General features: G+C 44.9%; 1 protein-coding gene across 3 annotated transcripts in view; it reads left to right on the top strand.

Moving 5' to 3' along the window:
- Positions 1-353: 353 nt before the first annotated feature.
- Positions 354-13,926, top strand: part of SRGAP3 (SLIT-ROBO Rho GTPase activating protein 3) — a 262,285-nt gene continuing 248,712 nt past the window's right edge. For all 3 annotated transcript variants that reach the window (XM_047849973.1, XM_047849975.1, XM_047849976.1), the window contains exon 1: positions 354-814. In XM_047849973.1, coding sequence (XP_047705929.1) covers positions 748-814 — 67 coding nt within the window. In that variant the 5' untranslated portion in view covers positions 354-747. The remainder of the gene's footprint in view (positions 815-13,926) is intronic.

The following is a 13,926-nucleotide window of genomic DNA, read 5'->3' as shown; positions in this document are numbered from 1 at the left end:
GGTGGGGGAGCGCTCAGCCAGCCCTGCAGGGCGAGCAGTCCAGCCGTGGTTCACCGGAGCTTAAGCCTTGCAGCAGGAGAACTTCCATCTCGCTCTTCTGGCTTTGATCCTCACTGTACATCAGACCAGAGGCGCCGAAGGGAGGGAGGATGCGAGATGACCGGCCCTCTGGCAACCTGACCATCTCCTTAGCAGAGCCTTCGAAAGCCAGCCGGAGACTGACTGCACAAGCAAGGAGGCGCCGCGCCTCTGTGGATGTGTGTGTGTATGTGTGTGTGTGTGTGGGTGGGTGGGTGAGCGGGTGTGAGTGAGTGAGTGAGAGTGTGTGTGTGTATGTGTGCGTGTGCATCACGACTGTGTGTGTGTCGGTTGAGTGCGAGAGTGCACGCGTGAGTGTGTTTGTGTGCATGTGTGTGTGATTGCTCTCAGTTATTATTTTTGTGGAAGAAAAATCTTGAAAATCTGGGGCAGGTTACTGTGCTCCTAGGGGCGGTAGTTCTTCTTTTGCAAGAGGAGCTGACCAGACCAAGCTACTAGAGACATTTTTTCGGCAAGTAAAGAGAATTTTCCTCCCAGAACGAGAAGCATTTTTCTTCCCCCTGGCTCTGCAGCCGAGTAAAAGAGATTAGTCCCTAAACCCTGTGAAATCGACTAGAGCCGAGTGATTACCAGGGCTTGAGAGAGGACTGGGGAAGAAAAAGAGAAATAAATCAAACAGCCTGTCAGTGCCTTTGGCCACGTTGGAAGATGTCATCTCAAACTAAGTTCAAGAAAGACAAAGAGATCATTGCTGAATATGAAGCCCAAATAAAAGGTGAGATGCGGGCTGGGAACTCATGCTTCCCCTCCCCTTTCCTTTTTTCTCTTGCTCTGGCTTTCTTTTACCCTTTTTCCTCCCTGCCATCACGAAATGTTGTTATGCATCAATAATCTTATTGTGAGTAGGAACAGTGGCAGCCGCACAAGTCCAGACTGGTTTCAACTGCAGAGAGCCCTGGCTCTGGGAGTGTGGATTATAGAATGGGCAGCAATCACTGCATTGCAGGTGTGTGAGGAGGATCCTACGCCCGGCTTTAGGAGTGTCGTGGATACTCCATCATCTTGGCCGTGACATGTCACTCTAAGGCCATTTTGACAGTCACTGCCTCTTCCCCCCCTCCCATGCTGAAAGCCCCTTAATGTGATTTTTTTACTATCTGCTTTTATTTTTCTTTCTTCTTTTTGGTTTCTTGTTGCTTTCCCTTGCCGCTTTCTCTGGGCTGGAATTCACATGCATGTGCACACAGAAGCAGCATCCCTGTGTTGCACTTCTTTGTCAGTGTCTCTCGGCTGGCCTGGGTTGCCATGGATTAACTGTTATGGGGCATATTGATCCAAACTAATGCAGGCATTTAGGCATAAAGAGGGAGCTCGGTGCAGAAAATGTATTCTCTCGCAGTGTGCAGCCCCAATCACCTCCCGTCTGCCTGCTAGCGTGTAGGGTCATCAGCCTTCATTCAAAGCCAACAGCTTAGTGTGCCGTTTCGGCTGGTAGGAGCTGCCTGGCTTCCGTAGCACCAGAGGAAGCCTGCCAGCAGGGTGGGATGACCTCTGGCTGCCTGTTCCAGCTTTGGGGCTACGGGGTGCACGCTCCTCTCAGAAACTGCTCCCTAAATCCGCACTAGCAAGGCGAAATAGGGAACCGGACACAGTCGCATAGACAAATGCAGGCAGAATCCTGGTTCACGCCAGAGGGGGTTCTCCCACCTTCCTGAGTTCTAGACTCAGTTTTGGCAAGGAAAATCTAAAAGCTCCATACTCACCCTTTCTCCGAGGACAGACCCTGAGGGAAGCCTGGGCCTGCGTCTCTTAGTGTCTGTTTTCTCTCTGGTCCTGGATCTCCTTGCTGCGACACAGGGTGTGTTTGCGGTCTCCCACAGAAAGACTAAAGACAAAATACATCTTCAATGGATGTATTGACGCCTGCTCTTGAGATTGTGGGTGGACTGTTTGAGCAAGTTGATTATTTGGGGCTCAGGTGACCTGAGGCTGCCCCACCTGCTTTTAGGTGCTTCTGCAGCTCCAGACTCAGTGACCCAGGAAGTCTCCCCGGGAGCGGCAGGGGCCCGACAACCACAGCTGCTGCACACGCTCCTGATGCTTGGGAACCTTTGGGAGGGGAGCGGCCAACAGGGGAGGGCTTTGGTTTTTTTTTTTGTTTGTTTGTTTTTTTCAGTCTCGCCAACCCTCTTGTGTCTTCTAGTCCTGGTCAGACCCGGCATGCTAATCACCTCTGGGGGTAGACCCCAGGGCAAAGGGAGCTGAAAACGTTCTCTAGGTTTCAGCTCAGTGTGGCAAACTGACTTAGGATGTTTCAGCCTTGCTGAAAATTTAGTCACAGGCCCTTTACTGGTCAGAGATTTGAACTCACCCGGCTGCATCAATACAAAAGCCCAGTTTCGGCCTTTGCATACACACTTTTTAGGGAGTTTATGTTTTGTAAGATGAATTTGGCTGAGTATTATAGTTCTTTTTAACTGAGGTTCTCATGAAAAATGCCATACTAGAGAAGCGAATGCTGAGTTTTGGACAGTTTGGGGTTTTCGTTAGCATTGTCTTGGTAGGAAATAACGCTCGTCTTGTTTTTGGATCACTGCCACAGGGCCCGTGAACTTGGCTTGAGGATCAATGAAGCATTTATTGCTCCGGCTGATTCTTTTACTTTTTTACCTTTCACCTTTATTTTAACAACTACTTAGCAAGTCCAAGGTCATGCATTTCCGGCAGGAAATTTGTCCAGATGATCTTGTCTCTTCCAGACCCTAAGGGTCTCTACATTCTGGTTAAAGGAGTTGAATTTTATTCCTTTAGAATTGACACCCACACGACTAAGGCCAGGACGTTGCTGTGCCTGAAACCGTCTGGAATCTTTTCCTTTCAAAATTCTGTTTGTTAATCATCATCATAGTTCCTGATGATGTACGCACAGGGCTCTACAGTTTCTCTGTCTGGCTCACTCCCAAACATCACTACTCTTGGCCTACACAATGTACGGAAAGTGTTTGTATGAATGAGCTCAGCTTTAGAGATGAGGAAACTGAGGCCTTGTCAGGTTGAGTGACGTGCCCAAGGTCACAAGGCCAGAAATGTGAAGGTAGCTGGTCTTCTTTCCCATTGCATTGTTTGCCTGAGGCTGGCCCTTGAAGGATTGATGTCAGTGGCAGATGGCGGTTTTGTGGTGGGGACTGGCTGTCTCTTGATCGTTCCATTGTTTACCCTCTTACTTTTATCCCTTGCCTTTGTTGCTTGCCTCTGAAGAATGTTTGACCAATCACCAAAAATAACGCCTGAAGCCTGTTTCCTTTCTCCCTGGGTATCATTTGACCAGTTTGGTGCAAACCCTTCGCCTACTTAGATAGATTTGGTCCTCTGTGAATTTAGTGAGGGGCATTTTTGGTTTTTAAAAATGATACTGAGTTCTTTGTTGACTTACTCTCTTTTATCTCTTTTTGAAGAATTTATTGACCTGAGGAGAATGTTTTAACACTCTTTTTTTTCCCTATTGTAAAAGAAATATCAGATCCATGCCTTCTTTTGCCTCATCAGTTACCTGAATCCCTTTGATTATATATTTGCAATGCAGTAGTATAGCATGTGCTTGTACATGTCCAGTGATGGGGAACTCATCACCTCCCAAGTCCACATATTCTACCTTTAATAGCCCTGGCTGCTGTAAGTGGTTTTTATATTCATCTATTGGTTCTATAGTATCTTCTCCTTGGGGGTTCATAGAACAAGACAGATGCTTCTTCCCCATGACTGCCCATTGGATGTTAGAGACTCTGATCATAGCCCCACTATGATTATCCTCATTTACTCACATAAGATGCTTATCTGCTGCTTAATCATCTTCACTTTCCTTTGGATTTACTGTATCCTGGTTACAAACTCCCAAGTGCCTTTGGGTGCTTGACAGATACAATAAATGAGTGAAGCTGGCCAAGTAAGATGATTTGTGATAGTTGGTCTACCACCTCCGTGAGGGCAGTAGATGAAAGGGTGATGGTGGTTATGGTGCCCTTGAGAGCACTGTCTAGATGAGAGCTTTATGCTTTTATTTTACTTTATTTATTTATTTAAAGCATTTTTTAAATGTCTTATTATTTATTTTTGAGAGAGAGAGAGACAGAGCATGAACAGGGAGGGGCAGAGAGAGAGAGAGAGGGAGAGACACAGATCTGAAGCAGGCTCCAGGCTCTGAGCTGTCAGCACAGAGCCCGACTTGGGGCTTGAACTCAGGAACTGTGAGATCATGACCTGAGCTGAAGTCAGACGCTTAACTGACTGAGCCACCCAGGTACCCCCTTTAAGAGTGTTTCTAAGTTCTAGGGGCACCTGGGTGGCTCAGTCTGTTAAGTGTCCCACTTCAGCCTCGGTCATGATCTTGCTGTTACTGAGTTCGAGCCCCATGTCAGACTCTGTGCTGACAGCTCAGAGCCTGGAGCCTGTTTCAGATCCTGTGTGTGTCTCTCTCTCTGCCCCTCCCCCACTTGTTCTCTCTCTGTCTCTCTCTCTCTCAAAAATAAACAGTAAAAAAAAAAAAAAGAAAAACGAGTGTTTCTAAGTTCTATATGAGAGGCTTTTGATGTGATCAGAGAAAGAAAAACAACTATCACCTCCTTTATGCTGCATGTATTGCTTCTATTAATATAGCCCAAGGATTGAATTAGTCCTTTTCACTGCCCACCCCTTCACTGTACCATATTTATTTTACATGCTATATTTCTCCAATCCACTAAGTGATTAGGATCTTTGTCAGAGAGAAGAAAATGAAATGAATTTCACATGCGTTGTTCTTGGTGACCCTGTGCTGGCCCCAGATGGACTCTATTTCCTGTCTGAGGTGCTTGCAAGTGTCCCTTTATGAATCTGTTCAAGCACTTTGCTTGAGAGTGACATCACATTCTCTAGTCTGGAAATGGCAAGCTCTAACTTCTTCCCCTTTTGAAAATCAGAACAACATTTGCCTATCTCCAGCATTTTGGCACTTATCCTGTTTTTCACAATTCCCTCAAAGATCACCGATAGTGTTTGGTAATCTTATTTGCCAGAGTTCTCAGTGCCCTGGGCTCTCATTCATCTTGCTGTCAGACATAATGATCTATTCTGCATTTATCTAGAGTTCCCATTTCCATTTCAACCTAATAGAAAATTGAAATAGAAACACAGTGATTGACTTTAGTGTTTTGTTTTGGTTTTTAATTATACATCCATAGTCATTTAGGCCATCTTCTTAATAGCAAAAGTCTAGAATTTGGGGGAAGAAGGGCAGATTTTGAAGAAGATCACAGAGAAGTATTTATTTACTCATTCATTTATGTATTCATTCAGTAAACATTGATTATCTACTTTCTTCTTAGTCTTGTGCTGGGTGTTGTGAGAGATGCAGAGTATATGATACATTCTTGGCTTTCTAAGAGTTTTCTTGAAACATGGTGATAAAATCGGTAAAGGAAATGGAAAAAACAAAAACAGAAACTCAGAACACAAAAACTCCCATTTGAGCACCAGAATGAGTTTAGTCTTTATTTTTTATTTTTTTTTCTGGTGTTTATTTACTTTTGAGAGAGAGAGAGAGAGAGAGAGAGAGAGCAAGCATGAGCGGGGGAGGGGCAGAGAGGGACAGAAACACAGAATCCCAAGCTTGCTCCAGGCTCTGAGTTGTCAACATAGAGCCCAATGGGGGCTTGAACTCACGAACCAAGAGATCATGACCTGAGCCGAAGTCAGATGATTAACTGACTGAGCCACCCAGCCACCCCGAGAATGAGTTTAGTCTTTTTAAAAAAATTTTTTTTAACATTTACTTATTTTTGAGAGACAGAGCCAGAGCATGAGCAGGGGAGGGGCAGAGAGAGAGACACACACAGATCTTAAGTAGGCTGCAGGCTCCAGGCTCTGCACAGCTGTCAGCACAGAGCCTGACATGGGCTCAAACTCACAGACCGGGAGATCATGACCTGAGCCCAAGTCGGTCACTTAACCCACTGAGCCACCCAGATGCCCCGAGAATGAGTTTAGTCTTAAAGAGAGTATGGCATTGAGTGAATGGACGAGACCTTTAGGAACCCTCACTACTCTCAACAGGCTTCAATGAGGAAAGTATGCTGGGTGGAGAGATATTGAGGAGTAGCGGGGACTGTGGCTGATTAAGGCTCACCTAGAGGCGTAAGCCTCTGCTCAGCTCCAGTCTCAGTGCCAGGCAGGATGTGAGCCCAGACTGGTCAGTTCTTTTAGTGTTTCAAGGGCATCTGGATTTTAAAACAAAATCTCCTCATTTTTATTTTTAAGTTTTAAAAATGTTAAAAACATTAAAAAATTGGGATGTCTTTTTTATTTTTGAGCTGTAAATTCTTTTTTAAATTGAAGGATATTTGACACACAATGTTACATTAGTTTCAGGTGTATAACATACTGATACAACTCTATATGTTACTCTGTGCTCACAAGTGTAGCTACCATCTGTCACCATACAATGCTATTATAATATCATTGACTGTATTCCCTATGCTGTGCCTTTCGTCCCCGTGACTTACTCATCCCATAACTGGAGGCCTATATCTCCCACTTCCTTCACCAATTTTACTCATCCCACTACCCCTCTCCCTCTGACAGCCATCATTTTGTTTTGTGTATTTATGGGTCTGTTCTGGTTTTTATTTGTTCATTTGTTCTGTTTTTTAGATTCCACATACAAGTTAGATCAGGTGGTATTTGTCTTTCTCTGTCTGACTTACTGTACTTAGCATAATACCCTCTAGGTTCATCCATGTGGTCACAAATGGCAAGATCTCATTCTTTTTTATGGCCAAGTAATATTCCTCTCTCTCTCTCTCTCTCTCTCTCTCTCTCTCTCTCTCTCTCTAGATCCACACACACGCACACATACATACATAAACACATCACATCTTCTTTATCCATTCATCTATCTATCCATGGACACTTAGGTTGCTTTCATATTGGCTGTTGTATATAATGCTGCAATACACCTAAGGGTGCATATATCTTTTCAAATTTGTGTTTTTATTTTCTTTGGGTAAATACCCAGCAGTGGAATTGCTGGATCATATGGTATTTCTATTTTAATTTTTTGAGGAACCAACATACTGTATTCCACAGTGGCTACACCAATTTACATTCCCACCAACAGTGTAGGAGGGTTCCTTTTTTGAGCTATAAGAGTTCTTTATTCTGGATACAAGTCCATTATCAGATATAAGATTTGCAAATATTTTCCTCCATTCTGTGAGTTATGCTTTCCCTTTTTCGATGGTGCCCTTTGAAGCACAAAAGTATTTATGTTTATGAAATTCAGATTATTTATTCTCATGCTTTTCATGTCATATCTGGGACTCGTTTGCTAGATCCTAGGCCATGATGAAAATCTCCTGATTTAAAAAATATTTTTCTTTAATGTTTATTTATTTTTGAGAGAGACAGACAGAGAGACAGAGTGCCAGTGGAGGAGGGGCAGAGAGAGAGGGAGACACAGAATCCAAAGCAGGCTCCAAGCTCTGAGCTGTCAGCACAGAGCCTGACGTGGGGCTTGAACTCATGAACTGTGAGATTATGATCTGTGCTGAAGTCGGATGCTTAACTGACTGAGCCACTCAGGTGCCCTGAAAATCTCCTGAGTTTTACATGCAACTCAAATTTTTAAAAAATATTTTTTACTGTTTGTTTTTAAGAGAGAGTGTGAGCGGTGTAGGGGCAGAGAGAGTAGGAGAGAAAGAATCCCAAGCAGGTTCTGCATCGCCAGTGCAGAGCCTCATGGGGTGCTCGAACTCACAAACTGCGAGATCATGACCTGAGCCCAAATCAAGAGTTGGCGCTTAACTGACTGAGCCACCCAGGAGCCCCAAATGTAACTCAAATTTTTAAGAAACACTATGCTGCCTGAACAAACTCATCAGTAGGACAGTTTCAGCTCACAACCCACCGCTTTGCAACTTCTGGCCTGTAAGTTGAAGTCCATAAAAGGTCTTGGTGATGGAGCCTCAGCCAGTTTTCCTGTTTTATCTTTAGTTGTTTTCTCTATATTAGGCCTGTGCTCTTAAAACCACATGAGGCCAATCCCTTGTATCTGAATCCTCAGTATCCCTTCCTGGAACCTTCACATCTACTGCCATTTGTGCCTTTGTTCTGTTTAAAGTGTCCCCCTTCCTCCACCCTTTCTTTGTCTGGGCAACTCCCGACCGTCGTTCAGTGGCTGCCAAAATGACACCTTCTTCCAACTCTCCTAGGCAAAATTAGTGATTCCCTCACATCTGTGCTCATGGTCGTTTTGTTTTGCCAGATAGGCTGAGAGAGTGGCCGGTACTTTACTAATGAGAAGTTTCACTCTGAACAACTTTTAGCTAACTTAGTTATTTTCCTTGACATGTGTCTTAGTCTGCTTGGGCTCCCATAACAAAATACTGTGAACTGGGTGCTTAAACCACAGACATTTATTTTTACAGTTCTGGAGTCTGGAAGTCCAAGATCAAGGTACCAACAGATTCAGTTCCTAGTGTTGTAGATGGCTGTCCTCTCGCCGTATGCTCACATGGCCTTTGCTCAGTGTGGAGAGAGAGAGAGAGAGAGAGAGAGAGAGAGAGAGAGAGAGAGAGGAGGCTGTCTGTCTTCTTCTTCTTTAAGGGCACTGATCCCATCATGAGGGCCTCTCCCTCATGACCTTCAACTAAACCTAATTATCTCCCAAAGGCCTCATCTACCTCCAGATACTATCACATTGTCACATTGTGGGTTAGGGCTTCAACATACAAATTTGGAGGGGGAGACACAATCTATGACAGCACCTATACTTTTTGTTCCATTGAAAGTAGAGGATTGGGGCACCTGGGTGGCTCAGTCGGTTAAGCATCAGACTTTGGCTTAGGTCATGATCTCACAGCTCGTGAATTCGAGCCCCGCATCTGGTTCTGTGCTGACAGCTCGGAGCCTGGAGCCTGCTTCCGATTCTGTGTCTCCCTCTCTCTCTGCCCCTTCCCTACTCATGCTCTGTTTCTCTCTCTCTCAAAAATAATGAACATTTTTAAAAAGTAGGGGTTTTATTGATAAAGGAAACATTCTCCATAGTTTACTGAAGTTCCTTGTTTGTCCCTGACAGGGGAGATATTTATTAGTGGAGATTTGGTGAAGGCTTATGTGTTCAAAGCAAGAGAAATGTTTAATGAGGTGATGTTTGCCACAGTCACAGTAGGGTGTGGCTGGGAACACTGCATTCCAGGCTTTTTGCAGTTTGGGGAAATCTGTACATCTAGAGGTCTATATTGGCCATTTTTGGAGTTTTTACCACCAGAGTTTATTAAAGACAACCTTTCCTTTCTAGAAACCTCAATCACTCATTCATTCATTTACTCACTCATTCATTCAGTGACTGTTACAAGCCATGCTTTAGGCTATATAACTTTACTTAGGCGTGGGAGGTAATTGATTTTTATTTAGTTCCGGGTCTCAGTCATATACACAGTATCTGATTTTGTGATCTCAGTACTTCTCAGAGGTAGTCATTATTATTCCCATTTTATAGACTAAAAGCTCTATCATTCAGAGAAATAAATGAAATAAGTTGCATCAGATTGCACAGGGAACAGTGGCAGAGTTAGGGTTTACGCAGAGCCTTCCTGACTTCCAGTTGTACAGTGAGGTGAAAGCCGTGTCATAGCAATGTGGCTCTGAAACCCAGGGGTCTCTTTCCTGGGGGGACCACTCTGAGATGGGTCTTTATCTCTGACTTCCTACTGTTTCTGAAACTTCAACTCCCCTTCTAATCCGACTTTTCCTGGTTCTCCCTGGATGCCACCAACTGTGTCAGATCCTTCACACCCATCCCATGGAGTCACCTTTGGCAAAGTGCCCACCGAAGACACTTCTGTAGACTTGACTGAGGCTGCCATATCTGCCTCCATAAACTGGAAAATATAGGACTGGAAATTTGAGGGTTCTTCTAGTCCCCTCCACTAGGGAGGGGAGTCCAACTCCCCCACTTTTCTTCCCTCACCCTCCAGATGTGGAAACTAATGTTCAGAGAAGGGTTCTGGTGTAGAGACACTTTGAGACCATATTTCCGTGAGGAGGAAAGCTCTCTCTGATCGGTGCATTGCTGTATGCTCATGCCTGGCATCTAGTTGGTGATCAAGAAACATATGAAGTTGGATTGCTCCGGTGGGTGGTGTAAGGCCAACTGGTGGTGGTTGCCTGGGAGGTAGAGCTGAGTGGTACCTTGGAGAATGGGATGAGGCAAAGATATAAGAGTAAGGATAAGAGGGTCAGGAGGAGGTGAGGTTAGGCTCATTTAGAAGATGGGTCCTGTCCTTGTCACTGCCAGGAAGGGACAGGGGTCGATTTCTTCAACATGCTGAGTTTTGGAACCTCTGGCCTAACACAGGACCCAGCAAGTGGTGTTCTGGGCTTGATTTCACTTGCAAATGATTCATTCCTGATGGCTTGTTGGTGTTTATAAAATATCTTGGCTGGCCAGGAGTGGGATTTTGGCTCTTTTCTCTTAATTCATATAATCATTAGGCCAATTTATGTTTGGAGTAGTGTTCTCTGAGATGTATTCATGAAATTGGATGTCAAGAGGCGTTAGGTGGGAAAAACAGTTACGTGGTCAAATGGGTCTTGGGAGTTCTAACATAAACTGAGTTGAATAGGCTTGTTTCCCACAGGACTTCTTTTTGGGGGGGGGAGGTGGAAGAGAGAGAATTCCAAGCAGGCTCCATGCAGCGTCCAACAGGGGCTCCAACTCACGAACCTAGAACTGTGAGATCATGACCTGAGCTGGAGTCAAGAGTTAGACGCTTAACAGAACCAGCCACCCGGCGTCCCTCCCACAGGACTTCTGGGAACCTAGAACGTGTTAAGTGTGAATCACCAAGAAGGGGCCATGAATTTTCTTAAACTTATTCCATCTTGTAGATGTTTCTCATGGAAAATCGCACAAGACCGTATTCCTGAGATTACATTTTGAAATTCACAATTTGTGGATTATCCACATTCTTTCTCTTTTTGCCTTTTGCCCAGTTCGCTAATTTTTATACTTTTCTCTGAGGGCAGTTTGAAGAGGGGAAGAGGTAAAACAAATGCGTATTCAGCTCAGCTAAGTGATATTGATGTGGTGTTTTGAGGTCACTTAGAAAATGTGGGTTTTGACATCTCCAATTACAGAGCGCTCAACCATTGATTTAAACGGTAATTTGGCGACAGCTTGCCCCTGATCAATATGCATGGCGTGTGCCTGTGTCTGTGTGTGACAGTAAGGGGATGCACTCGGCTGCAGGCTGTGTTCAAGGTGCCTTGAATGGACCTCAGCACTGCCCGTGGGATTGTACGGTCAATGCCAAATGATGATGCAGAGGAATGCACGAAAGCCCGTAGCCCATGCGCCTCAGAGTGAACAGATCTCAGCCACAAATTCAGGTGTATGAGAACTAGGTTTTTCTTTATTTCTCTGTAACTTGATTTCCATTTCTCATCTCTCTTTTGCTGAGGGTGGCAGACATAAATCTAAGTCAATTTGGGGTTCCTCCTGTTTTCTTCAGGGTTGTGCCCCAAGGTCCAGGGGACTAAGGCAGTGCCAAGTGACATCTGTTGTGGTTATCATCAATCTATTTTGGGAACTGAGATAGCCTCCTTCCCTTTGGGTCGTCAGTGGTCTGTCTATGCCAGTGATTGATCCTTCTTTGTTCCCAATCTCGAGACTCTTTCCTGTGTATCTCTCTTTAGTCCTTCTGTGCTGTTTGCAAGCACTGGGAGCCATCCTGGTTCTCACATACCATGCTGGGCTGTGAGCGTCTCTGGACATTTGTCTCAGGCCTGTCTTGCCAGGCCCCACACTTGATTCCCCTCCAGTGCCTCCCTAGAGCTCTGCCTGGGGAAACGGCCCAGCTCCTGTCTGTTCCCAGATTCTGCAAATGTGTGTGTGGGGTTCCCTCATCATCCTCTTTCCTTGGGCTTGTTTGGGGTGAGGCAGGGTGCAGGCTATTTTCTTATAGATCCATAAAAATCTACATATACTTTGCTTTACTGACTCCTGGAAATCTTTATCCATGTGTAGAGTTAGGAAGGGGAAAGGAGGTTATTGGGGGTGGTATCCTGGCTCTTTGTCACCACACATTCCCTCAAAGCTATTTTGAAAGTCAAAAGCCAAGAATTGACTCCTTCTCTGCATTATCCCTGAGGCAATGAACACAGAGAGCCCTCCTTGCCTGAATCTGGTCCAGAAGCTCTTAAGGAAATATGGAAGAAAACCCTTCAGTATTTCAAGATATTGTAGTGAATTTCCTTTCTTTTCCACCTGCACCATCCTGGCCCAGACTACCATCACCTCTTGCTGGGACCATGGCAACATCCTTCTAACTCAAAGTGTCTCCACCTCTGCACTACTGACATTTGGAATTGGATTAGTTTTTGTTGTGGGACCTGTCCTGCACAACATGTGTTGTTTGAGGCCTGTTAGTTGTTAGAAGTCTGTAGCACCTCCTTCCCTCCCCCAAGCTGTGACACCAAAAAATGCCTCCAGACGTTGTGAAGGTTCCTGGGGTGGGGGTGGGGGAAGGGGTCGGGGGAGGGGGCAGAGGGGGGCACGTGCAAAAGAGGCCTCAGTTGAAAGCTACTGACCTAACTGGTCTCCCTGCTTCTCTTATCCCAGTAACCTGTTCTCTGTACAGCAGCTAGCAGTAATCCTTACACAATTTAAATCTAACCAGGTTACTCTCCTGATTGCAAACCCTCCAGTAGCATCTCATTGCATAAGAGTCGAATCTAAATCACTGGCTAGGCTTACAAAGCCATGTTCTGCCCACCTTGGCCCCCCTACCTCTCCACAGTCCAAGCTTGTAACCCACTTTGGGCCTTTGCACATAGCTTTTCCCTCTTTCTAGAACCCTCTTTCCCTAGATTGTCACATGGCTGGCTCCTTCTTAGGATTCAGCTTTCAGCTCTCGTGTCACTTCCTGACCACCCAACCTTAAATAGCTGTGAAGTAACTTGGATTAGCTGACTTGAGTTCTCAGCAGAGTACTTATGGCCATATGATATTTCCCTTGTTTATTTCTTCTCTTTACCAGAATTGAAGGTGTGTAAGAACAAGACTTTTGCTTTTTCTCTTGTCCATTTGTGTTTTGTTAGCACCCAGAACGGCCCTTAGTATATACTAGGTGTTCATACTATTGGTTGAATGAATGAATGATGGACTTTGCACACAAGCACATATAAATGTTCTACTTCAGGGTACCTAGGATTGTGCTGGGGATTGCAGTTTAGAGGAACAAAATGAAGCTGATCTAGGCTTTCCCCCAGCCCTTACTGGAAGGTAATTCAGGAAGATGAAGAATCCGAAGAACAGACAATTGTATCTGTGCAGAGCTGCCCAACTCATTCAAGGGAATGAAGTAGAGGGACTAGGTGGCCACTTGCAGGGGTCTTGCAGGGAATCCAGTCTTTTCTGTCAGTTGAGATCCTGGTTTGTGTCTGAAATGGGGATACAAAAATGGATAAAATGTAGTCCCCATCCGTGTCTTGGTGTTTTCTGGGAAAGGTAGTTACAAGAATAGATTAATTGATTATAGTAAGTATAAGAAGTATCAGGACAGTGCCGGAACCATACACGCTTTGAAAACTGAGAGTGAAAGTTGACAGCTTTGCCCCGGAGAGCTGAAGAAGTTCTTATAGAAGAAAGGACTTCACGGTAGGGTTTTGAAGGATGGATAGAAGCACAGCTGGTGGTAAAAGGCATGTTGTAAAGAGAGAACAGCATGTGCAAAGGCATGGGGGTTATGAAAAGGCCTGGGTACTTGGGAAATGGTGAGAAGGTTGACATGGCTGAAATCCAGAGTAGACGGAATGGACTATGGGTGGTAAGGACAAGAGCTTCAAGTTCCT

Source organism: Prionailurus viverrinus, chromosome A2, assembly GCF_022837055.1.
Source record: "Prionailurus viverrinus isolate Anna chromosome A2, UM_Priviv_1.0, whole genome shotgun sequence".
Taxonomy (NCBI): domain Eukaryota; kingdom Metazoa; phylum Chordata; class Mammalia; order Carnivora; family Felidae; genus Prionailurus; species Prionailurus viverrinus.
Note: the sequence above shows the minus strand (reverse complement) of the source record. Positions and strands in the feature narration are given on the sequence as shown.